The 19,743-nt window shown below is 55.7% G+C and overlaps 13 protein-coding genes across 13 annotated transcripts; 8 read left to right on the top strand and 5 right to left on the bottom strand.

Moving 5' to 3' along the window:
- Positions 1-191: 191 nt before the first annotated feature.
- SCHCODRAFT_02499927 (RTA1-domain-containing protein) lies at positions 192-1,493 on the bottom strand (the record flags this gene model as incomplete). Its single annotated transcript, XM_003036515.2, has 7 exons — positions 192-428; positions 477-662; positions 710-916; positions 971-1,003; positions 1,055-1,116; positions 1,165-1,254; positions 1,304-1,493. The coding sequence occupies 7 exons, from the start codon at positions 1,491-1,493 to the stop codon at positions 192-194; spliced, it is 1,005 nt and encodes a 334-aa protein (XP_003036561.2).
- Positions 1,494-1,620: 127 nt separating this feature from the next.
- SCHCODRAFT_01140889 (uncharacterized protein) lies at positions 1,621-2,115 on the bottom strand. The gene is made up of 2 exons (XM_003036514.2): positions 1,967-2,115; positions 1,621-1,920 (listed from the first exon to the last, which is right to left on the bottom strand). Exons 1-2 carry the CDS (start codon positions 2,015-2,017, stop codon positions 1,702-1,704), a joined length of 270 nt encoding a protein of 89 aa, XP_003036560.2. The 5' UTR covers positions 2,018-2,115; the 3' UTR covers positions 1,621-1,701.
- Positions 2,116-2,247: 132 nt separating this feature from the next.
- Positions 2,248-5,136, top strand: SCHCODRAFT_01165810 (VID27-domain-containing protein; the record flags this gene model as incomplete). The annotated part of the gene is made up of 11 exons (XM_003037881.2): positions 2,248-2,266; positions 2,322-2,339; positions 2,392-2,485; positions 2,540-2,658; positions 2,717-2,969; positions 3,025-3,610; positions 3,660-3,771; positions 3,823-4,058; positions 4,114-4,739; positions 4,789-4,963; positions 5,014-5,136. The coding sequence occupies 11 exons, from the start codon at positions 2,248-2,250 to the stop codon at positions 5,134-5,136; spliced, it is 2,361 nt and encodes a 786-aa protein (XP_003037927.1).
- SCHCODRAFT_02622026 (uncharacterized protein) lies at positions 4,930-6,367 on the bottom strand. Its single transcript, XM_003036513.3, has 3 exons — positions 5,772-6,367; positions 5,014-5,714; positions 4,930-4,963 (listed from the first exon to the last, which is right to left on the bottom strand). The coding sequence occupies exons 1-2, from the start codon at positions 5,868-5,870 to the stop codon at positions 5,268-5,270; spliced, it is 546 nt and encodes a 181-aa protein (XP_003036559.1). The 5' UTR covers positions 5,871-6,367; the 3' UTR covers positions 4,930-4,963; positions 5,014-5,267.
- A 299-nt stretch (positions 6,368-6,666) lies between these two features.
- On the bottom strand, positions 6,667-8,078 carry SCHCODRAFT_02255031 (uncharacterized protein). The gene is made up of 6 exons (XM_003036512.2): positions 7,945-8,078; positions 7,656-7,889; positions 7,486-7,609; positions 7,247-7,432; positions 7,026-7,150; positions 6,667-6,976 (listed from the first exon to the last, which is right to left on the bottom strand). The coding sequence occupies exons 2-6, from the start codon at positions 7,692-7,694 to the stop codon at positions 6,857-6,859; spliced, it is 594 nt and encodes a 197-aa protein (XP_003036558.1). The 5' UTR covers positions 7,695-7,889; positions 7,945-8,078; the 3' UTR covers positions 6,667-6,856.
- SCHCODRAFT_02255003 (uncharacterized protein) lies at positions 7,454-8,305 on the top strand. Its single transcript, XM_050342206.1, has one exon. It carries the CDS (start codon positions 7,693-7,695, stop codon positions 8,200-8,202), a length of 510 nt encoding a protein of 169 aa, XP_050200480.1. The 5' UTR covers positions 7,454-7,692; the 3' UTR covers positions 8,203-8,305.
- A 47-nt stretch (positions 8,306-8,352) lies between these two features.
- SCHCODRAFT_02622024 (uncharacterized protein) lies at positions 8,353-9,750 on the top strand. Its single transcript, XM_003037880.2, has 4 exons — positions 8,353-8,784; positions 8,838-8,869; positions 8,928-9,025; positions 9,075-9,750. The coding sequence occupies exons 1-4, from the start codon at positions 8,408-8,410 to the stop codon at positions 9,684-9,686; spliced, it is 1,119 nt and encodes a 372-aa protein (XP_003037926.1). The 5' UTR covers positions 8,353-8,407; the 3' UTR covers positions 9,687-9,750.
- A 55-nt stretch (positions 9,751-9,805) lies between these two features.
- Positions 9,806-11,632, top strand: SCHCODRAFT_02622021 (uncharacterized protein). The gene is made up of 6 exons (XM_050345092.1): positions 9,806-9,990; positions 10,059-10,238; positions 10,292-10,404; positions 10,456-10,630; positions 10,686-11,083; positions 11,138-11,632. The coding sequence occupies exons 1-6, from the start codon at positions 9,873-9,875 to the stop codon at positions 11,471-11,473; spliced, it is 1,320 nt and encodes a 439-aa protein (XP_050200479.1). The 5' UTR covers positions 9,806-9,872; the 3' UTR covers positions 11,474-11,632.
- A 93-nt stretch (positions 11,633-11,725) lies between these two features.
- Positions 11,726-12,537, top strand: SCHCODRAFT_02622017 (60S ribosomal protein L36). The gene is made up of 5 exons (XM_003037878.2): positions 11,726-11,784; positions 11,844-11,891; positions 11,943-11,998; positions 12,050-12,130; positions 12,180-12,537. Exons 1-5 carry the CDS (start codon positions 11,772-11,774, stop codon positions 12,288-12,290), a joined length of 309 nt encoding a protein of 102 aa, XP_003037924.2. The 5' UTR covers positions 11,726-11,771; the 3' UTR covers positions 12,291-12,537.
- On the top strand, positions 11,897-12,945 carry SCHCODRAFT_01221780 (uncharacterized protein; the record flags this gene model as incomplete). The annotated part of the gene is made up of 4 exons (XM_050341279.1): positions 11,897-11,998; positions 12,050-12,130; positions 12,180-12,506; positions 12,677-12,945. Coding segments are annotated over exons 3-4 (472 nt in total), but the record flags the coding sequence as incomplete, so codon positions are not given.
- A 336-nt stretch (positions 12,946-13,281) lies between these two features.
- On the top strand, positions 13,282-14,497 carry SCHCODRAFT_02622012 (Le.flp1-like protein). Its single transcript, XM_003037877.2, has 5 exons — positions 13,282-13,383; positions 13,435-13,573; positions 13,626-13,646; positions 13,697-13,941; positions 14,002-14,497. Exons 1-5 carry the CDS (start codon positions 13,360-13,362, stop codon positions 14,200-14,202), a joined length of 630 nt encoding a protein of 209 aa, XP_003037923.1. The 5' UTR covers positions 13,282-13,359; the 3' UTR covers positions 14,203-14,497.
- Positions 14,498-15,004: 507 nt separating this feature from the next.
- On the top strand, positions 15,005-16,900 carry SCHCODRAFT_01165803 (DEAD-domain-containing protein; the record flags this gene model as incomplete). The annotated part of the gene is made up of 8 exons (XM_003037876.2): positions 15,005-15,029; positions 15,140-15,184; positions 15,241-15,350; positions 15,402-15,482; positions 15,535-15,792; positions 15,851-15,929; positions 15,985-16,306; positions 16,360-16,900. The coding sequence occupies 8 exons, from the start codon at positions 15,005-15,007 to the stop codon at positions 16,898-16,900; spliced, it is 1,461 nt and encodes a 486-aa protein (XP_003037922.2).
- A 212-nt stretch (positions 16,901-17,112) lies between these two features.
- Positions 17,113-19,298, bottom strand: SCHCODRAFT_01207856 (uncharacterized protein; the record flags this gene model as incomplete). Its single annotated transcript, XM_003036511.2, has 4 exons — positions 17,113-17,638; positions 17,697-17,814; positions 17,872-18,016; positions 18,066-19,298. The coding sequence occupies 4 exons, from the start codon at positions 19,296-19,298 to the stop codon at positions 17,113-17,115; spliced, it is 2,022 nt and encodes a 673-aa protein (XP_003036557.1).
- Between the last annotated feature and the right edge of the window lie 445 nt (positions 19,299-19,743).

Here is a 19,743-nt window from a genome sequence, read left to right as displayed (position 1 = left end):
TGAACGATAACCTGCAAAGCAGGCGTGGCTGCTCATTTGAAGAGATACGCAAAGCTTCCACAATACTATATGCGGGTATTACAGTAAGGAACGTATATAGCTGTATAGAAATATCTTCCTTGGCCTGTATAGTAACGGCCAGTACACATACCCAAATATCTACCCAATATCCCCTACCGGGACATGTCCTTCTAATGACTGACTCCTTCCTGCGATGTCTTGTTCTCGTTGCCGACTATCGTCGTCTCCGCAAGCTCCTTCGCTGCCGCGGCATCGTCCAAGCGGTACCGCCCAGGCCAGAACGGGATGTAGACGGCGATGGCGATGAAAAGAGGCAACGTGTCCAAGCCGTAGAACAAGGCTTCGTTCGTAGCGAGCGGGCCGTTGAAACCCTCAGAGAGTTCAATGGTACGGTAGACAGAACGGATCTACGCGCTGATTAAACGATAGCGTAAGTGTATGGGCCTGTGACGCACCAGAATACCAACACAGCTGAGCGACAGCGCCCCGGCAAGCGAGAGCCAGTTCTTGTACCACGGCATTCCCTTGTCCTGGCTCCAAGCTGACGGTTTGTGCTTGTAGACCCGGTAGAGGAACAGCAAGTAGATGAACGTGAAGACGGCGAACGAAGCCAATTGCAAGGCCAAGCCAGCCAGGAAGATCTGCATTATCATAAGCTCGCGATCCAGAGGATAAAGGGTAAACACACTCGGGAGCCCGTCAAGGATAGCTCGGGATTCTTCTTGCCAGAAGTCGATAGACCACCTCCCGCGGCCTGGATGAGGAAAGTCGTGATGTCGGAGGTGACGAATACAGTGGTGATGCGTCGTGGGGAGATGGCAAGGTACTGTCCGCAACCGAGAGCTCTGGCGATACGTCCGAGCAACACATAGTCGGCAGCGATGAACGCGCATGGCTGAGGAACAGGTGTCAGGATGAAGTCCTCGAGGGATTGTATGAGGCAACGAACCGATAGCACAGTCAAAAGGTAAAAAGCGATGTACTGGGGAGGTGTCAGGGTGACAAAGGCGCGTCATTTCCTGAGTCTACGCACGATGCCTGTTGACTGCGGGTCATCATGGAGGCCGAAGCGGAGGGCAAGGCCAACGGCGAAGGCTACCGATCATGAATTCGTGTTGATTAGAACAAGGAATCTCGACGCACTGTAGCAGCCTATGGTCATTGCCATCATCCACTTTGCACCGTATCTCCATGTCCACAGCGTCTGAGTAATACCGACGGCGAGGATGAGGCCTGAGCTCGAGTGAGTGTTGTGTAGAAAGAGTGATGGCCTGCAACGCACTGAAGGATACCGCCGTTAAGGCCGTAGTGGGTATGTACCGCAGAGGATTGCAGATGTCATTCTTGGGATCGGTGAAGGGATCTGGGCAGGGTATGTCCAACGCGCGCGCTGCTTCTGCACGCGAAGCAAGAAGCACGACCGCGCCTAACGTATACAATAGACGAACTGGCAAAGAAGATAGTGTGGGCATGATGGGCGTAGGAGGGCAAGGATGGGAGCCGATTGCTGGACTCCATGGCAGCCCGTGCTCCGCGCGTCTCAAGCCCCTGCCCAGCGGGCGGCTAACTCCCCGCTGATGGATCGATCCCGCGCGTCCCGAAGAGGAAGGTTTTATATTCTGGTTCCGCACATGTCAACAACGGTCGCAACTTGGGCGCCTACGAGATAGTCTGTCAACGTCATGCCCTCGGGGCCCACAATGCGTAGAGCTCCTTGTCGGATGGATCAAAGCAGGTCGCGATGCTGGGGTCCGCGCGGATGCGCACGCTGCTGCTGGGTGTTGCGAAGGTGCTGGCCGTACCCCGGAAGACCGATCGCGGCGTACTTGTGGCAGGCTGTAGATTGATACCGCTGGTTTCCGAGAATGTGCTCTGGGTGGGCGATGCGGGATTGGCAGACTGGTAATCGTCAGAATGCCGCTCAGAAGTACACTTGGTCGCTCACCTGCGCTCTCGCCGGGGTGGAGCGCCCGCTGGCGAAGGGATTATTCGACATTGCAGGAAGTACAGACAAGTGAATGCGCCAGCGGCCAATCGTCTCGGGCCAGGTACGGCTCGGATCGTGGCGCAGGCAGACCAGGATCAGGGCGCGTGGTGTGACTGCATTCTTCAAGACAGCATCACGTGTCGAAGTCACACCGCGACGAGCTTGGATCGCACTCATTCTTCTCCCCATCAGCGCCGGTCATCGCTTGCGATAGTGGCTAGCCTCCCCAACTCTGCGCGATGAACATCTTCCGCTCCTGTGAGTCCAATGAATCCTCAGGCCACAATCAACATCTGAACGATCCTTGGAATAGTGATTGGCAAAGTCTGGCGTACGTGACAGCCATCGGGCACTGTAGCAGTCAGAACTCATGTTCTTTTCAGAAGACCCGAACGCAGAAGAGGTCGTCAAGATCTCGAGCGGACAACTCTACCTCCTTCGTCCAGACCAGCAAATACGAACGTCAAGAGAGTGCATGTACGTCCGCTCCACTAAATCCTCATAACTTGCCGTTCATCATTGCATGCACAGTTACAATGAGGCTATCGCCACCATTCGTCGTGTGCCCTCAGTGGAACACAACTTTCAGCTTGTAGTAACTCGTGTATACGAAGAGGGTGACGAAGAGCTACTCGAGGACGAAGATGAAAGTGCGTGATCGTCCCTGCCATATGTCCATGAAGCTAATCCTCTCTCCTTTTGTCACAGCCGATGAAGAGCGTGTCTTTCTGATTGGCGAGGAGCTCGACTTCTACACCTCCGAGAACGAAGGCGACCCTACCTTCGTGTGGCGCGATCTTCAAGGCGATCCAGATGAGTTCTTCGAGTTCACCGCCCCGGGCTGCAACGAGCCCACCCGGGCATTCTTTGAGACCTGCATGTACCGCGCCATGTACGAGCGCAAATACCGCAAGAGCGCCGACAACGTCGCCGACTCCGCGCTCGAGGAGTTCATTCGCGGGTGAGTGCCATGCTAGGACAGTATCGCCTTGTGACGTCAGACTTACCTCCTTAAGGCCTCCGCAGACGCAGAAGAAGCAGAAGAAGGCAGCGTCGAAGAAGAAGGTGGCCACGTCGCCGTCTACGAGCAAAGTGGCTGCCTCCGCGCCTGCACCTGCTGCTGTGACTGCAGAGCTCGAGTCTGCTATGCAATCCCTCAACGTCGACGAGCCGAAGGCATCGCCACCTGCACCGAAGGGCAAGGCACCTGAGCCGGAGACCTCTTCCGCCGTCTTAAACGATATGATCGAGCTCGTCACGACAGAGGCTGAGCTCTACCACTGGGATTGGGACAAAGAGGAGTTCGAGAATCAGGGCATCGTGACCGCGCGCATACTCCAACCCAAGAGCGGGATCTACGTCTTCTATCTGGCCGCGGAAGTCAATGGGCGCTTGTTGTTGCAGCATCTGATTAAGACGGAGATGAACCAGCGATGGTCACCCAAGATGTCCTCCTTGACCTGGAACAATATACCAGAGCATGGGAAGGCGACTAGTTGGCTGTTCAGGTTCCCGACCGAGGAGGCGTTTGCTACTTTCCAGGAGGTCTTTATGAAGGCGCTTTGGGAGACCGTGTATCAGGCGCCATGGGAGAAGATGAAGGCCAGTGCATACTGTACATTCTACTAAGTCGAGGCTGACAGACTTGCAGGTCGACGAGCAGCAATATGTCTTGCATTCCAACGACGACGTCGAGATGGTGGATGTGCAGGATGACGAAGAGGACGAGGAGGAGGTTGGCGCAGTGCTGGACCCTGATGAAGGTATGTCATCGGTGATGTGCTGCATTGAATTGGGTCTCATGCGCGATACAGAGTCCAGCGACGAGGAGGAGACCGAGGATGATGAAGATGATGACGAGTCCCGACCATCGATGGCTGGCAAGGACCGCAACGAGCAGCTCACTGTCGGCTACAAGGGCGACAAGGCGTTCATTGTCAGAGGAAAGAACATCGGTATCTTCGTCGAGTCGCAAGACGGTCGCAACATTAAGTACAGACATACGAGCGCCGTCAAGACTCCCAAGGGTGCCGACTTCAAGCCGAAGCAGGTGATTTGAGCTTTGTGTCCTCATTAGCATCACCACGCTGACAAGGTCTGTCTAGATCATGTTGCACAACCAGGACGCTCAGATCATCATCTCCAACCCAACCGAGCCCAACAAGCTCTACAGCATGGACGTCGAGCGCGGCCAGATCGTCGACGAATGGAAGGTGCACGACGACATCCAGGTTGGCCACATCGCCCCGGACAACAAGTTCGCCGGTGCGACACACGAGTCCACCTTCGTCGGCGCCTCCCACAATGCCCTCTTCCGCGTCGACCCTCGTGTATCCGGTAACAAGCTCGTCGACTCGCAGTTCAAGCAGTACGTCAGCAAGAACAAGTTCTCTGGCGTCACGACCACCGGCTCGGGCAAGCTCGCCGTCGCCAGCGAGAAGGGCGACATCCGCTTGTTCGACACGATCGGGAAGAACGCGAAGACGGCGCTGCCGCCGTTGGGTGACCCGATCATCGGTATCGACGTGACGGCGGATGGGCGGTGGATCGTTGCGACGACGAAGACGTATTTGCTGCTCATTGACACGCTCATTGGCGAAGGGCGATACGCTGGGCAGCTGGGCTTCGACAGGAGCTTCCCGGCGAACGCGAAGCCTATACCGCGTCGACTGCAGCTGCGTCCAGAGCATGTCGCGTACATGAACCAGGACGTCAGCTTCAGCCCTGCGAAGTATGTGCTCTGGAAATCATTGTCTTGCTTTCGCTGACGATCTTTGCAGGTTCAACGTCGGCGAGGGACAGGAGGAGAATGCGATTGTCACGTCCACTGGGCAGTTCGTCGTAGCATGGGACTTCAAGAAGGTCAAGAAGGGGCAGCTCAACAACTACGAAATCAAGAAGTTCGAGGACTTCGTCGTGCAGGACAACTTCCGGTTCGGCGATGACAAGGAGATTGTACGTGCACTACCTCTTCCCATATTCTTAGTTCTCATATGTCCTTCTAGATCGTTGCTCTGTCGAACAACCTCGTCCAGACCAACAAGAAGAACCTGAAGCGACCTACGCGACAGTCTCTCGCACCGCCAGGTGTCACTAGCTATTCGTCTGTCGTGAACTCTCCGTACTAGATATCCTTCTCATACCCGTCTCGCCCATTATTTACCCTCGCCCGGATTGCGACCTGTTATTGTATTCCTCGTCGTGTACTACTGATTATAGTGAGCAGAATGTACAATTATATGCCCGGGTGATTTTAGATCTATGCATGGGTCGATTCGACTGCTTTGTCTGAAGGGGAACCTGTCTGCACGTCCGCCATCTTCCTGTACGCCCCGTCTCGAGTGTCTACGTATCGTCCGACGCCTGCTACCCATGCTGCACGGGGGACTAGCAGGGTAAAGCCCAAGACGACGGTACACCAGGTTGTGGGACTCCAGGCGGCGAAGTTCCACCGCGCTTCGCCAAGCGCCCAAAGAGTCAGTGCTGTGTGCACTACATCTCCGATGAGAAGGGGTGTGAGGAGGGCGGCCGCAATGCGTTCTTGTAGCGCAGGGATATGTCCGAGATGGGTACGCAGGGCGCGTAGGATGCAGGCGTTGAGGAGACCCAAGAGCGCGCAGGCGTGTCCAAGCTGAATCATGGTGACGAGCGTGGCTCGAGGAAGTGGTCCACCATGCGCATGGTCAGTCGCTTGCGAGTCGTGAGCCTATATTAACCAGGCCAATTTCAGATGTGGGGAAGCAGCAAGGTATAGGGGACTCACTGCTTTAGGGTCTACGAGCACTCCGGCAAAGCCCAGAAAAGTAAGAAGAGGCTCGTAGACACCAAAGGTGTAGTAGTACGCGTCCGGGATTGCGCTCATCTGTGTCACGATGTGCAGAGAAGATGGTCAATTGCAAGAGCCAGATAGGGAGACCCTCGCGTCTGAGACCTTTTGTAGACATCGTCTACTACCCCGAGCAGCCTTTTCCTTACACCGTCGGGAGATGATAATCAGCGACGGGCCGGCCCAGGAGCCTGTTGGTGTTTACGGAGGCCGCCTCATCCCGTCCCGTCCGATTCATTAGGCGTGTGAGGATTGATTGAGAAGAGAGCGGAGCAGCAGAAGACCGGAAGAGTGTTACGAGGTTCATTCTTTCCACTCGGGCCAGGAAATCTTCGAGGACTGATCAAGCATGCGTCGGGCATTCATTCGGCGAGTGGTAGTTCAAGGCGACATGCCAGGAAGACTGTTCGGAAGTGGGAACGCCGCGATGGCTTCATGCAGGAGAGTCGGCATCCGAGCAGGTCCTTCACGCGGTGAGCAGAGTAATAGCCTTGCGCATTGCTTAAGAGACGTTGTCCATTCGTCAACGACCGAGAGAGACAAGCAAGGACACGGACGAGCTGGACGACCGACCGTGACAACGAACCATGCATGCGTACTCGGCACTCACCGGAACCTACCCTCAAGTAAAGCGCTCATATAAAAACTTCACGCTGCTCATGCCTTTCTTCATCTTACAATCACGGTCCTCAAACCAAGGCAGCCAGTATCAACGCCGCCATACTGGCTTTCCTAATGGAGAGGACCACGATGGAATTGGCGTTTATAATGCTTGGCCCTGCTCTCTTCCAAGCGGGTTGAGCTTCGCGACGCTCAGACATACTTCCTGTACTCCGATTACCTGTATACGATCCCTTTGTTGTCTGAATCCTTCCATCCTTCCAATCATTGTATGCGTCGAGTGCCTGTTGCTTCCGTCAAGAAGTTAGGATGGGCGGCAGAAGCCACGCGCAAACTCCGGTAGTGGCTGGGATTAGGCAAAGAGTACACTAGGTCTACACGTCGCGCCGAGACGGGAGGCATCACTTGGATGTCGACGAACTCGCGCCGTCGCCCAGATGCTCCGCTACGTATTGCATGTGTTCCGGCTTGTGTGCGCGTACTTCGCGGTCGACCGTCCACCGCCAAATAGGCAAGCCAACCTACATTTGCGCGTTAACGGGCATTTTGTGGATGATGCGAGATACTCACAAATCCAAAGAAGCTATATACACGGTCCAAGATGAAGTTGTTCTGCGGGGTGTTCCCTCGCGTAGAAGCGCGAAAGATGTTGGAGAGCAGGTCGCATGTTATGTGGAAGTGTCCAGCTTCCACGCCTAGAAAACCGAAGTTAGTCAAATGACAGGGAGGGCAGAAGGCAGCGAGTGTATTACTGAGATGTTGAGGTGAAATCGGTGAGGAAGGAAGCTTACCCTGTATGAGACCTTTTGCGCAGGCCTCCGGCGACAGGCCATCATCCGTCTCCTCAAGCTTCTTCGTTATAGCGGGCTTCGTGACGTTCTCGCGCTCATACCCCGGTGAGAGAATGGTTCCGGGGAAGAAAATATGTATCGCGATGTCGTAGAGCACGAACTCTGAGCGAAGGACTTCCGCAAGGCCTGCAAAGTATTCGGTGAGTACGCAAGCGAGGGCAGATAAACTGCCTGCCCACCTCGGAGAGCGTGTTTGCCGGGTGCATAGCTAGTGTAGCCGACCATGCCAAAGTAACCGAGGATAGAGGACACAAGGACAATCTTCCCCTTGACTTTCTCTCGCACCATACGCTTCACGCCGGCCTACTTAATGTAAGCTGATGATATGGGGGGAATAGAGGATACATACATGTGCGGTCCATGCCTGAATCCAGTACGCGTTGTCCATGGACTGGCGTAGCGTCTCTTCTGTCTCCTCTATAAAGAAGCGTGGGGCGGACGCGCCGGCACACAGGAAGAGCGCGTCGGGGCAGCGCCCTCCATATAATGCAGCAGCCTCATCGAGAGCCTGTTCTGACTCTTTGGCGGAAGTAAGGGAGTGTGAGAGCCAGTGGATCTTTTGCTCGGGACGTTGCTTCGATTTCTGGAGATTGCGAGACGGTCAGCATTCGTGTGAGCAGGGGAAGAGTATCGCGTACCTCCAACTCAGCAGCGGCCTCCTTGAGGTTGTCAACACCGCGAGCGACGATAGTCACGTCGGCGCCCTTCTGTACAAGAATTCTGGCCGTCTCAAGTCCCAGGCCCTGCGAGCCGCCGGTCACGTAGCAGTGCTACAAGCTCATTGGCAGATATGCATCGCGGGGGAGCGGTCACGCACCAAGCCCTTGGGATCCCACTTCTTCCTGAAGAACATGCTCATCGTCGCGTACGCACCCAAGGCAGCGATGAGGGTATAAAGCCAAGTGAGCATCCCCTGAATGATGGCGGTCGACACAAGTGTCAAGTGCTTGACCTCGCTCGACGCGCGCCTCGCGGCACTCGCGGACCGGAAGAGGGGAGTTATTCTTGGACGCGTTCTCGACAAAACCTTCCAAGTTTAGCGCTGTCTAGCCGCCGCCGTGCACGATGATCACCCTGCTCTGACCAGAGTCACGTCCGCCCATGGGCGTCTCCGCTGAGCTCGAGCGGGATGCAGAGAACGCCGCAGAGGAGAAAGACCAGGAACGACAGAACGGCGGCGTCGCAGAACGTGCCGATCATAGCGAGCAGGCCTCCGAAGACGATCAGTCGGTTGGTTCCATAGACCGTCCGCCCAGCGAGCAAGAGCACCTTCCGCCAGCAAAGATCTACGGCCCTTACTCTGTTCATGTCATCTGCCTCCTGATCCCTGGATCTATCCTCGGCGTGCTCGGGCGTCTAGGATTGCTAGCCATCGCGAAATATGACGGGGAGAGCATCTTCCCTCTCGCGTACGTGCAGGCGTTGGGATGCTTTATTATGGGGACGGCGCTAGGCTTGAAGGAACCTCTCGGCAACTTGTGAGTCCGTAGTCCTATCCCATCTGGCGCGCACTTAACAATATTTCGTCTAGCTATGGTCCCCTCTACACCGGAATCACAACGGGTGAGAGCACGAGATGCACACCGTATGACGATTTATGCTGAAGTCGCGCAACTTACAGGATTCTGTGGCTCGTTGACCACCTTCTCGAGTTGGCAAACGGACGTCTTCGATTCCTGGACGAACGCACAGGATCACCATAGAGGCGGCTTCTACGATGTACGAATCTCATCGACTTCATTTTGCCCTTACTGAACTCCATGCCTAGTTCATGGACGGCCTATGCAAGACCGTCTTCACACTTACCCTATCGCTGGGATCCGCCATGTTTGGCCGACACGTCGCCGCCAACATCAAGCACCTTATACCCACCCCAGGGCCACCGACCATGGTCGTACGGTACACGATAGATGCACTTTGCGTGGTCATGTACGCAGTAACCTTGGCGCCGTTCTTCACCCTCCCAACTTCCATCCGACATCAAGCCACCGCCGCGCTCCTCTTCGCCTTCCCCGGGACGCTCACTCGCTACCTTCTGTCTATCACACTTAACCCCAGGAGCCCGTCCTTCCCGCTAGGGACATTCACTGCAAATATGGTGGGTACGACGCTGCTGGGAACCTTCCATGTTATTCAGGGCATTCGGGATGGCTCTGTGTCGCCTACAAGCTGCGCGATATTGCAGGGATTGGACGATGGGTTCTGCGGATGTCTGACTACGGTCAGCACATTCGCAGTGGAGGTTCTAGGCCTGCGAATGCGACATGCCCTACGGTATGTGCTTGTGAGCTGGGTGGCGGCGCAATTACTGCTGTTGGTCGTTCTCGGGCCGTCCTACTGGCACGCAGGGATCAGTAAGACGACCGTATGTACCTATTAGAAGTGCGCTAGTACTGCCGTAGCCAAAGTAGACGCGCTGCCGATACCATCGAGGCAAATGGTTGAACTTCGGCGTCCTGATGGGGACTGTCAGCGGCACGAGGCTGCGTACATTCAAAGTCCGCATCTTGTTTCTGAACACTTCGCTGGTCAGCCTGTGCTGGCCGCAGACCCCCTCAACCGTGCCATGTCCCGCCCGTCGATGGCCATGGACGCGCCCCAACAAGACGTGGAAGAGGAGATCGTCTCCGGAGTCGGCGAGGGCGACGAAAATATGGAGGAGGTGATCGAGCAGGAAGGCTACTGTACGCGCGACCCTGCGTCCCTGTGCGCGATAAGCCTGACACTGACGCCTGATCTTCACCCTGTGTAGCATCCTCGACGCCGTCCAGCACGTTGACATGGATCAGCTGGTTTTGCTCGTTGCCCGGCCATGAATACTTCTGTGAAGTCAAGGAGGACTTCATCGAGGACGATTTCAACCTGACGGGGCTGAACTCGGTCGTGCCGTTCTGGAAGGAGGCTATGGAGATGGTGCTTGATGTAGAGCCAGGTGCGCCGTGCAGACCGCCCGCGAAGGAAGTGATCGCTAACTAGAACTCGCAGACGAGGATTCCTCCAAGATACCGGATGTCTCCATCGTGGAAAGCTCTGCTGAGATGTTGTATGGGCTGTGTCACCAGCGGTACATACTGACGAGGATGGGACTCGAGGCCATGGTACGTCTATAGCGCGCCATCGCAGGGATCGCTCCTGACCCACCCTACCAGTTGGACAAGTATGAGTCGGGTGTCTTCGGCTCATGCCCTCGCGTCTATTGCGTCGGCTACAACGTCGTTCCGTGCGGACGCTCTGACATACCAGGCGTGGACACTGTCAAACTGTTCTGCCCGAACTGCAACGATATCTACACCCCGCCAAGCAGCCGTTACCAGGGTGTTGATGGTGCGTTGACTACATCCGCGCGCTAGTGATATTCTCATGATCCCTTCCCATGCAGGCGCATACTTTGGCACCACCTTCGCACACCTCTTCTTCCAGAGCTACCGGGAGCTCGCGCCCGCACCATTCTGGAAGGCTCCTATCACGAATCCGAACTCTTCGAAGGCGCTCGAAGGCAGTGGCGGTGGCGCGAGGGGCTCTCCATTCGTCAACCCGAACCAGTACGGCGGACAAAAGCGGCCAGAGGGCTACGTCTACGTTCCCCGCATCTACGGCTTCAAGGTCAGCGAACGGGCCAAGAACGGGCCGCGGATGCAGTGGCTGCGGCTGCGGCCCGAGGACCCGGCAGAGCTCGACTTGGTCGACTGGCGGGGCAAGTGGATCGACGATGGGGACGATGGCTACGACGATGAGCACGACGAGGAGGGCGACCGACCGATGGAGGATTTTGACCCCGTATGTGCGTTGCCAGGCTTTTGCTTAGACGGTCTCTGATGTTTGCCTGTTCAGGATGGCGAGGGTGAGGAAGACGATGACGAGGAGGAAGAGGAAGAAGAGGCTACGGGGGCACCGCATTCTTCGAAGGGATACCAACAGCAGCGGGCAGCAGACCCATACCTGGACACACCACCGCCGACGGAGCCGCCTTTGTCTGCGTTGTCTCGGTCTGCGCGCACGTCGCCGACTTCCACTGGGTCGTCACGAGCGCCATCGCACACTTCACAATTCGCCGACTTGGCTCGCGTACTTCCTCCTACCCCTTCGTCTTCTCAGGGAAAAGTACGCGTTGTACGACAGTGGACGACCCCTCGGCGGCATATGTGGGTAGGCACAGCACAGGGTTGAATTTTTGTCTGTAACATCGCATATTATCATTATATCCGTAAGCACGCTTCACTATAGTACATTCACGGTAGATAGTAGATATATCTTGACGGGACGGACAGTCGTCAATAGGTGATATAGGGTGGTTGGACCCACAAACAATGAGATCGGAGTTTGCCGAACTTGAGTCACGCGCTTGCAGTTCGTCTTTTCAGCCACAGCGCACGTGAATTATTTCCCGATTCGGCCGTACGGCTGGCGCGCAGGGAAATTGTGCCCGTCGCCGTCAAGCAAACGATCTCGTCAAAGCTCCGAGAAAATGGTCCGCTCCAGTGCGTGGAACGTTATTATGCTGCGATGGAGGACGATGCTAACGAGGTGCTGCTCGTAGACCTCCGATATGGTCTTCCGGGCCAGCGCGGCCACCCCACCACGCCCAGTATGTGAATGCATACACAATAAGCAGCGCGATGCGCTAACCGATCTTCAGTTGAAAAGAAGGCCAAGCCTTCGCACATGAAGGGCCGCCTCTCGGAGAAGAACAAGGTGCGTTACAGTCAGAAGAAGTGCGGAACCTAACTGATCAGTGACCTACAGTTCGTTCGCTCGGTCATCCGTGAGGTTGCTGGGTTCTCGCCGTACGAGAGGCGAGTGATGGAGTTGTTGAGGAACTCCAAGGTGCGTCGCGCAGCTTTCCCCCACCATCTCCGTCTGACAACGTGTCCAGGACAAGAAGGCGCGCAAGCTCACGAAGAAGCGTCTGGGCACGCTCTTGCGCTCCAAGCGCAAGCTCGAGGAGCTCGGCACGATCATCCAGGAGAGCCGTCGCGCGCACTAAGCGTGTCGCTCCGATGTCCCTTCGCTATGCTCCGTCCCCCTCCTATGCACCCACGAGCTTTGGTATCGCCCTGTATCATCTCATGCGCAATCGAAATCTATGCCATGCATGCCAAGCTTTGCCAGGAGCTCTATGCTTTGCAACCATCGATTCGTCTGCATATTGGAAGAATGTCAATGCTGCAGTACGAGCACCACATGTAGGCTCGCATGACAGGTGCTGTGCTCAATTAGCCCTTCATCCGCTCTATCTCTCGTTAACTGGGGGAATTTGGCCTCCCTGCACGTGCTTTCCCTCTGAGGTTGTACGATGAGGTTCTTCGACTGCCTCACCGCGTATAACTTTGCTGTTGCTCGTGACCGTTCCCTGACCAATCATCGCCGTAGGTGCTCCCTCCTCGGCCCCCATAGCGCGGTACGACGATCGGTCATTGGCGTTCAAGCAATCCTTATGTCTGTCAGCTACACTTTCGCTCGGAGGGATCGCTATCTAGCAACACTCAAGGTATACTCTTCCTTTCCAGACACCGCCGTGGACACTGAGCAGCAGTCGGGCACAGCTGCATATTCATACCAGGAAATACTTTCGAACAGCTCTGTACTGCGACTAATCGCGACTTTACGGTCGTGGATGATCGAATATTTTCTGCTGACAGCGGGGGTATCGTGGATTTGCTTTCTACCGGGGACCCACCACCCCTTCGTTGGCCTCGCACCGACAGTATGCCTCTGGCATCGTCTCCGTTGTGTCTTAAGCATCTACAGCAAGGTGTATGAGGACCAAGTGATATGCTGAACTTCCAGCCTGATGGTGACAGTCACAATTGTTCTGAAAATCACCTATCGGCTGCAAATGACATCAGTCCTTCATCACTATCTTATCCTCGCCCGCCCGTTCCTGATCAGCATGTCGGGAGACGCGGGAAAATGGCGCGGACAGAGCGCGGGGAAGGAAGTTTTACGTTGTCTTCTGCAACACGAGGAAACCGCAACAAACCCGCGCTCTCGTCCACGCCCCTTCTTGGTTTTCACCACCACCGTCTTCCCGCCCTTAAGCCCTGATAGCCAACATGGTCTCCGCGCTCAGCGTCGTTGTGAGTCTTGCGTGTACTCACTTGTTCCCCCCACTGATCGCAAGTTCGCAGGCTCTCTCTGGACTCGCGTCGCTCGCTGCGGCAAGGGATATTTGGATTCAGGTCGGCGGGAACACGTCGGACAACGCGTCCGCGGTCTTCCAGCCGCAACAGGTCACTGCGCAGTTGAACGACATCGTTTTCTTCAACTGTACGTCCTTTACTAGACGTCAGCCCGCTACACTGCTGACCTACACTCGCAGTCACACAAGGAAATCACACTGGCAAGAGTTCCTTCGAGGTACCCTCCCACAATCGCTCATTATATCTGCAGTGACGCAGAGCCTGTTCGCCTCGCCCTGCATTCCCGCCAATCTCGCCAACTCGACCATCAACGGGTTCGACTCTGGCTTCCGGGACGCGGGCAACTTCACCGCTATCACGCAGCTGTCCGTGCCCATCACCCCGCAGATTGAGAACCAGACGCTCTGGTTCTACGACTACAACACCTGCGGTGAGGGCGGTGTCGGTGGTATCAACGTCAACGACAGCGATTACGAGAACCTGGAGGCGTTCATTGTGAGTTCAGCGACTTGCTCAGACGCCATTCACAGCAGCTCACATGTATCTATCTTCAAGCGCAACGCGGAGCGCCTTAACGGCTCCGATTCAGACTCCGATTCTTCCTCGTCCTCGTCGTCGCGCTCTGCCACCCGGTCGGCCACGGCTCACACGTCGAGCGAGACAGGCAGCAACGGTGTGCTCGGCCTCACCGTCGGCAGCGCTTCGAAGCTTGCTGGCTTCCTCAGCGCTGTTGGCGTAAGCCTGGCTTTCCTGTAAGAAGCCCATTCTACCTGATGCGCCTCTTCGCCGCCGCTTCCCATGAACTTTCACTCTGTCGACCCGTCCTCTCTTTGTACTGATACCCTGGGTTTTCGAGCCCAAGCCTGTGACGAATATTGTTGTCTGCTCGTATACACGTCCTGTTGTCCTTCTATCCCCTGTAAGCCTGGTTTCAGCGCCTGCTTGTATACTCACGGTCTATGCCGTCCTCCACATCCTACGTTACGAGACATTGCTACGTTACCATAGATCTGTTGACGGCTTCCATGAATGCCACATTGACTCGACTATACTTAAAGTGCCCGCTTCGTGGCAGGCATCTGACAGTTCTCGGCCTGGGAATACGGCCTGTCATGCGTCGCGTCTGTATTGGCGCCTTCAGACTCAAGCTTCGAGCCCTATAAAGTCGCACTGCAAGGCTGGTCGCCTGAGTCGACTCGAACTCGACCTGAAGTTGAAGTTGAAGTAAAAATCACGCGTCACAAAACGAAGTCACCCTCCGCAAATTGCCGAGTTCGTCCTCTGGTTCCCTCCTCCCAAACTACCTGATGCTATGCCTCACTAGACTCTCTTCTTCTTTTCTACGTACTCGAAAACCTTCTCCCTCATGGACAACCTTTCGCACGTTCTCCAGTGCTCTGGGTATCCAACATGACCGCGCCGGCAAACTTCTGAGCACGCAGCGTTTTGCAGACGCACCACTCTCGCCTAACTTGAAGGCAAATATACCTCATAGGTAAGGCAGAATGGGGGATCTATATAAAGAGCGTCGGGGACGAGCTCACCACCTTCTAGTCATATGACGGAGGTGCAAGGTCAGCTCAGTGCGTTTCGCGAATAACGTGTTTGCTGATATTTTGCTCGTAGCTGCTAGCCTAGGAGTAGGTCACTTCCCCCCAAAGATGAGCGATTAACTTACTATCTGGCAAGCCAGCCCTACAGAACAAAGACCTGCTTGTACAGGCGAAGACTGGCACCGGTAGGGCAAAGCTAATTGCGTTGGCAGTCGAGATACCTAAATGCCTGTTTGTGCAGGGAAGACCCTTGCATACTTGGTCCCCTCAATCGAGAAGTTGCAAGGGAAGCCACCAGGCGAAGGTGTAGCCGCCCTAATCATTGCACCTACACGTGATCTTGCCTTGCAGGTGCGTACAGTAATTTTGAAGACGGCACAGCTCACTGAGTTTCCACCACAGATCGAAGCACAGGCGCGTCGCTTGTTAGAGGGATCAGAATATTCCGTCAGACGTGCAGTAGGTGGAACTGAGTATGTTCATGTCTCTTTCGTCTGGTATGGTGCCCGTAATGACGACTGAGCTCAGCATCAAGGAGGAACGGAGGCAGCTACTGCGAGGCGGCGACATCCTCGTCGCTACACCTGGCAGACTGCTGGACCACCTCTCAAGTCCTGATGTTTCTGCACGGTTAGCAAGCGTCTCCACGCTTGTATATGACGAAGTGGACCGCCTTCTCGAAGAAGGCTTCAAGCGGGAGCTAGATGCGATTGTCGAGCTTCTGCCGAGGCATGAGGATGTTGCAAGGCAGACGTTGATGTATAGCGCGACCATTGACGACGAGGTCAAGCAGGTACGGAATGTATTCGGTGCCACAACTTGCGGAGAATCATGCTCACCTGAACGTGCAGGTCGCGTCGAAGCACCTACAGCCTTCGTTTGAGTTTATCAAGACCTTCAGTGAAGACGAGGCTGGGACTCACGAGCATGGTAAGTACTGAACGCCCTACGACATGTTACGAATCTCAGTCTCACCTCTGCACAGTGCCTCAGTCGTACCATGTCGCATCCTTCGTAGACTCCTTCCCGGTCGCTATCTCAGTGCTCCAAGACGACATCAAGGAGCATGCGATCGTAGGCTCGGAGAAGAAGTCAACCTCAAAAGCCATCGTATTCCTGCCTACAACCCGGCAGGTAGACTGGGCGACGGCGGTCCTCAAGCGTATCAAAGGGCTTCCTGAGGTGTACGACATTCACGGAAGGATGACCATGCAGAAGCGCAACTACGTGGCGGAAGCGTTCAAGAAGGCTGAGACCGCCATCCTCGTGTCGTCCGATGTAACTGCGAGAGGGATGGATTTTCCTGGGTACGTTTCGTCAGGCGCAAAGTTCTTACGCGCTGATGAGTGACCTCTTTCAGCGTCACATTGGTGCTACAGGTCGGCGTACCAAACGACGCGGACCAATATATCCATCGCCTGGGGCGTACTGCTCGTGCTGGCGCCTCTGGTAGGGGCGTCATCATCCTGGACCCCTCCGAACAGTACTTCCTTTCCCTCCCACAGATACGACGTCTTCCTCTCGAAAAGGCACCTTCCATCTCTGCTGACCGGCTACAATTCCTGTCCGACGCGGTAGCCGCAACGTTTTCCAAGATCCCCGCGGATGTCAAGGCAGACGCCTACCGGGCCTGGCTGAGCTACTACGCTTCGCAAACCCACCACCTACGCTGGTCTCGCACGCGACTTGTCGAGGAGGGGCTTGACTACGTGGTTGGAGGACTCGGGTGGCATTTGGATTATGCGCCGCCGATTGCGAAGAGCGTGGCGACGATGCTGCGGTTGGGGGAAGTGCGCGGGGTGGATGTTGTGCGGGACGAGGATTTGGAGACTAAGGACCAGGCAAAGGAGAAGAAGGCGAAGTGGGACAAGCACTCGCGGAAGAGGGCGAAGGCTGGGTAATGAACGCTGCGTCTGAATAACATCCTCTTGATGCATCTTATGTGCGACGGTTCTGCGTAAGAAGCGTGGCTCATTCTCCGAATCATAACGCAACACGCACTTCACTTGCGATGGTGTTGCTCTCTTACCTTTCAGCAGATTTGAGCGTCGTGCTTGGTCATCCAAGCAGAATCATGATACTTATAGCAGCATTAATACATTCTATAGCGCGTTCAATAGGTCCAGTCAGATGCGTCGCAAGGCTCCGACAGCACTACTCGGCAACCCTGCATCTTCGTCGTCTCCACCAGACAAGACGCCCAATCGAACATGTACGGCACGAAACGCTCCAGGGCGTGGTCTCCGACGCGGAACTTCACGCGCGTCAGCGCTGAAGGCGGCATGCAGACAAAGGAAATCGGAGAGGCGTCGGCCGCGTCTGGCTGGCTCGGCTCCTGGTGGGCATCGTTGATGTCCTGGTGGGCGTCGTGGGCATCGGCAGAGTCATGGCGGGCCTCGCCAGAGTCGTGTGGGGCATCGCCAGCGTCGTGCTCGGCATCGCAGGTATCATAGTGGATGTCGTACGGATCATGAAAGTCGTCGTAAGCGTGGACGAGCTCGGGCAGCTTGTCCACCACCACGGCCCTAACTTCACAGCGGAAGGCGAAGTCGTCCGCGGCGCGATGATCGGGCGGGACGTCCGTCAGGTCTACCACGATGAACGGATGGGGTAGCTCGAAAGGATCGGACGAGTATATCCTGGAGAAATTGTGAGTACAATCGTCATCATGCGTTTGCTCGCGCAAGTAGGACTCACTGTTTCTCAGCTTCTCTCCAGCTCGCGTTGATTACCATGGCAATGGCGACACTGTTCCGCTCTATCACACGCTTCGCAAGCCACAAGCGAAAGAGGACGTTCTTGGGGTCGGTAATGCCTGATCGTGGACCAGTCAACAACACGCATGGTGTATTTATCGAGCCTCAGCACGTACCATCGCGATCCGAGGGAAATTGGCGCCAGTCGCATCTTCGATGATGGCCGTATTCTTGCCAGTCCTCGCGCTGACATCCCTCCGAACAGTACGCGCGCTGTCCGCAGCGGCAGAATCGAAGGTTAGAAGAGAAATGCGGGGGATGCTAATGGAGGTATCAGTCACGTATTTCCTCGTTGAAGGAGAGGCCGTACCGTGGAAAGGGAGCAAGGTATACTCTGCTTCCAGTCTTTTGACTGCTGTAAGAGAGCAAACTGTGGCCAGAGGGTCCTGTAAGCGCGGAGCACGCTCCTGAACTTCTCTTCGACAAACGCATCGGGAGACTCGGGAGACAGCAAATCGTTGTGGCGCGCGTGGAATGCCCTGACTATCGTCGCCTGCGTGAGCGTCGATGCCAGCTTCACTACGAAGTCGTTATCGGCAGAGGCCTCGCTGCCGGTGAGGCGCCGCATCTTCGCATAGTCGACAAGCAATGAGAATACGCCCGCTTTGATCGCGCGAGACAGGTTCACAGTATGCGGGGACTGCCAGCAAAGCGTGTCGAGCATCCGCAGAGCTTCGTTTGCAGTATGCTGCATGCGTCTCTCTGTGGGGAATTGCGTCGCGTAAATCGCAGCGGAGATCAACATGTCAACGAAGACCTTAGGCGCCACGATGCCGCTGAAATGCGGTGTTCCTACGATCGTTCTGGCTAGTCCTAACTGATTTCCCCAAGCCTTAAAGACATCCTCTTTAGGCTTGAGTTTTCGGAGAAAAGACACGTTCTCGCAGATAGCGCGCAGGACCCGACGCCGGCTGTGTCCCTTGAAAAGGCGTAGCATCTCGCCCACGAAGTAGTCTTGTCCGCCCTCGGCCTTGGACATCTCCTCGAAAAGCTGCAGCGAAGCGTTTGCGAAGTTACACATCATCCCCGCAGCCTGGAACGCAGTGACACGAATGTATCTGCTCTGGTTCAGCCACAGGTCAAGGATAAGGCGCAGGCTGTGGGGATGGTCGACTAGGTATGGATACATCCCGCGCATGAGATCATCAGTGAAAACGAAGAACTGCGATAGGGGAAAGCAGACGTCACTCCGGTCAGGGTACCCTTGGTGGAGACAGTTATTCCTTGGATGGACTAGCTCGAGCCACCGGAAAACGTCGGAGAATGACGCGGGTGCGTATTCAGCTAGAGCGGCGTACTTCTTGGAAGTCGATACACTGAACCAGATAGCGTAGCATAGGAGCATGTCCCCGATCGTTTGTGCGTACCAGCCTCGCATGCCCTTGACCAGAGAGGAGAAGTCAGACGGCTGGAAGTCCTCGCGTAGTAGTCGCAGCGCTTGTCCTCGACGAAGGATGGTCTGAGCTTCGGCCAGGTGCGTTTTGCTAGAGTTGCATTCGGGATCGCGAGCGAGACGTTCCAGTGCTATGAGGAGGCTTCTCATATCCGCGCAGGCTGCCCGGCTAATTGAGAGCCTCTTCGATTGAGGATGGTCGCACATGTCCACAGTGCACCGGCTGAAGGGATGATAGGACTTCTCGGTCCAAGTCGCACAAGAAACCGTCGTCGCGTCTGAAGGAACAAGCGAGGACCTTAGCGGGAGGAGAGTGTAATGACTGCACTGAAGGAGAGACGATGGCGGGTCTGAGCGCTGGAGCGCGCCGGTTATGAAGGTCACGGTTTGATGGCGCATCAGTGGCACTCGCCTCTTCATGCATTCATGAACGGATCCTTTGAGGGTCGGCTGCCTTTAAACAGACGGCCGTCGAAAGATGAGCCCTCTGAAACACCGAAAAGCGAGTGTGTTTGTCCAGAGCTGCATTATGAATCTCCGGACGAGTGGCATGGGAGGCGCCTGAAAGGGCTTGATGAGTGACTGCTCGCCAGGG

This window comes from Schizophyllum commune, assembly GCF_000143185.2.
Source record: "Schizophyllum commune H4-8 unplaced genomic scaffold SCHCOscaffold_5, whole genome shotgun sequence".
Lineage (NCBI taxonomy): Eukaryota > Fungi > Basidiomycota > Agaricomycetes > Agaricales > Schizophyllaceae > Schizophyllum > Schizophyllum commune.
This window is presented reverse-complemented; position numbering and strand designations above follow the sequence as displayed.

What these genes read in the sequence shown, in the direction of transcription:
- SCHCODRAFT_01140889 (XM_003036514.2), bottom strand. Translation starts at nt 2,017, where the DNA reads ATGTCGAATAATCCCTTCGCCAGCGGGCGCTCCACCCCGGCGAGAGCG. An exon ending in CCACCCCGGCGAGAGCGCAG is followed by an intron (nt 1,921 to 1,966) that starts GTGAGCGACCAA and finishes GACGATTACCAG; the next exon opens with TCTGCCAATCCCGCATCGCC.
- SCHCODRAFT_02622026 (XM_003036513.3), bottom strand. Translation starts at nt 5,870, where the DNA reads ATGAGCGCAATCCCGGACGCGTACTACTACACCTTTGGTGTCTACGAG. An exon ending in TGCTCGTAGACCCTAAAGCA is followed by an intron (nt 5,715 to 5,771) that starts GTGAGTCCCCTA and finishes TGGTTAATATAG; the next exon opens with GCTCACGACTCGCAAGCGAC.
- SCHCODRAFT_02255003 (XM_050342206.1), top strand. Translation starts at nt 7,693, where the DNA reads ATGGACTGGCGTAGCGTCTCTTCTGTCTCCTCTATAAAGAAGCGTGGG.
- SCHCODRAFT_02255031 (XM_003036512.2), bottom strand. Translation starts at nt 7,694, where the DNA reads ATGGACAACGCGTACTGGATTCAGGCATGGACCGCACAT. An exon ending in CGCAAAAGGTCTCATACAGG is followed by an intron (nt 7,151 to 7,246) that starts GTAAGCTTCCTT and finishes TCGGTTTTCTAG; the next exon opens with GCGTGGAAGCTGGACACTTC. An exon ending in TATATAGCTTCTTTGGATTT is followed by an intron (nt 6,977 to 7,025) that starts GTGAGTATCTCG and finishes GCGCAAATGTAG; the next exon opens with GTTGGCTTGCCTATTTGGCG.
- SCHCODRAFT_02622024 (XM_003037880.2), top strand. Translation starts at nt 8,408, where the DNA reads ATGGGCGTCTCCGCTGAGCTCGAGCGGGATGCAGAGAACGCCGCAGAG. An exon ending in AAGGAACCTCTCGGCAACTT is followed by an intron (nt 8,785 to 8,837) that starts GTGAGTCCGTAG and finishes TATTTCGTCTAG; the next exon opens with CTATGGTCCCCTCTACACCG. An exon ending in ATAGAGGCGGCTTCTACGAT is followed by an intron (nt 9,026 to 9,074) that starts GTACGAATCTCA and finishes CTCCATGCCTAG; the next exon opens with TTCATGGACGGCCTATGCAA.
- SCHCODRAFT_02622021 (XM_050345092.1), top strand. Translation starts at nt 9,873, where the DNA reads ATGTCCCGCCCGTCGATGGCCATGGACGCGCCCCAACAAGACGTGGAA. An exon ending in GGATGGGACTCGAGGCCATG is followed by an intron (nt 10,405 to 10,455) that starts GTACGTCTATAG and finishes CCACCCTACCAG; the next exon opens with TTGGACAAGTATGAGTCGGG. An exon ending in CGATGGAGGATTTTGACCCC is followed by an intron (nt 11,084 to 11,137) that starts GTATGTGCGTTG and finishes TTGCCTGTTCAG; the next exon opens with GATGGCGAGGGTGAGGAAGA.
- SCHCODRAFT_02622017 (XM_003037878.2), top strand. An exon ending in CGGCCACCCCACCACGCCCA is followed by an intron (nt 11,892 to 11,942) that starts GTATGTGAATGC and finishes ACCGATCTTCAG; the next exon opens with TTGAAAAGAAGGCCAAGCCT. An exon ending in AGTTGTTGAGGAACTCCAAG is followed by an intron (nt 12,131 to 12,179) that starts GTGCGTCGCGCA and finishes CAACGTGTCCAG; the next exon opens with GACAAGAAGGCGCGCAAGCT.
- SCHCODRAFT_02622012 (XM_003037877.2), top strand. Translation starts at nt 13,360, where the DNA reads ATGGTCTCCGCGCTCAGCGTCGTT. An exon ending in TCTCCGCGCTCAGCGTCGTT is followed by an intron (nt 13,384 to 13,434) that starts GTGAGTCTTGCG and finishes GCAAGTTCGCAG; the next exon opens with GCTCTCTCTGGACTCGCGTC. An exon ending in AGAACCTGGAGGCGTTCATT is followed by an intron (nt 13,942 to 14,001) that starts GTGAGTTCAGCG and finishes TCTATCTTCAAG; the next exon opens with CGCAACGCGGAGCGCCTTAA.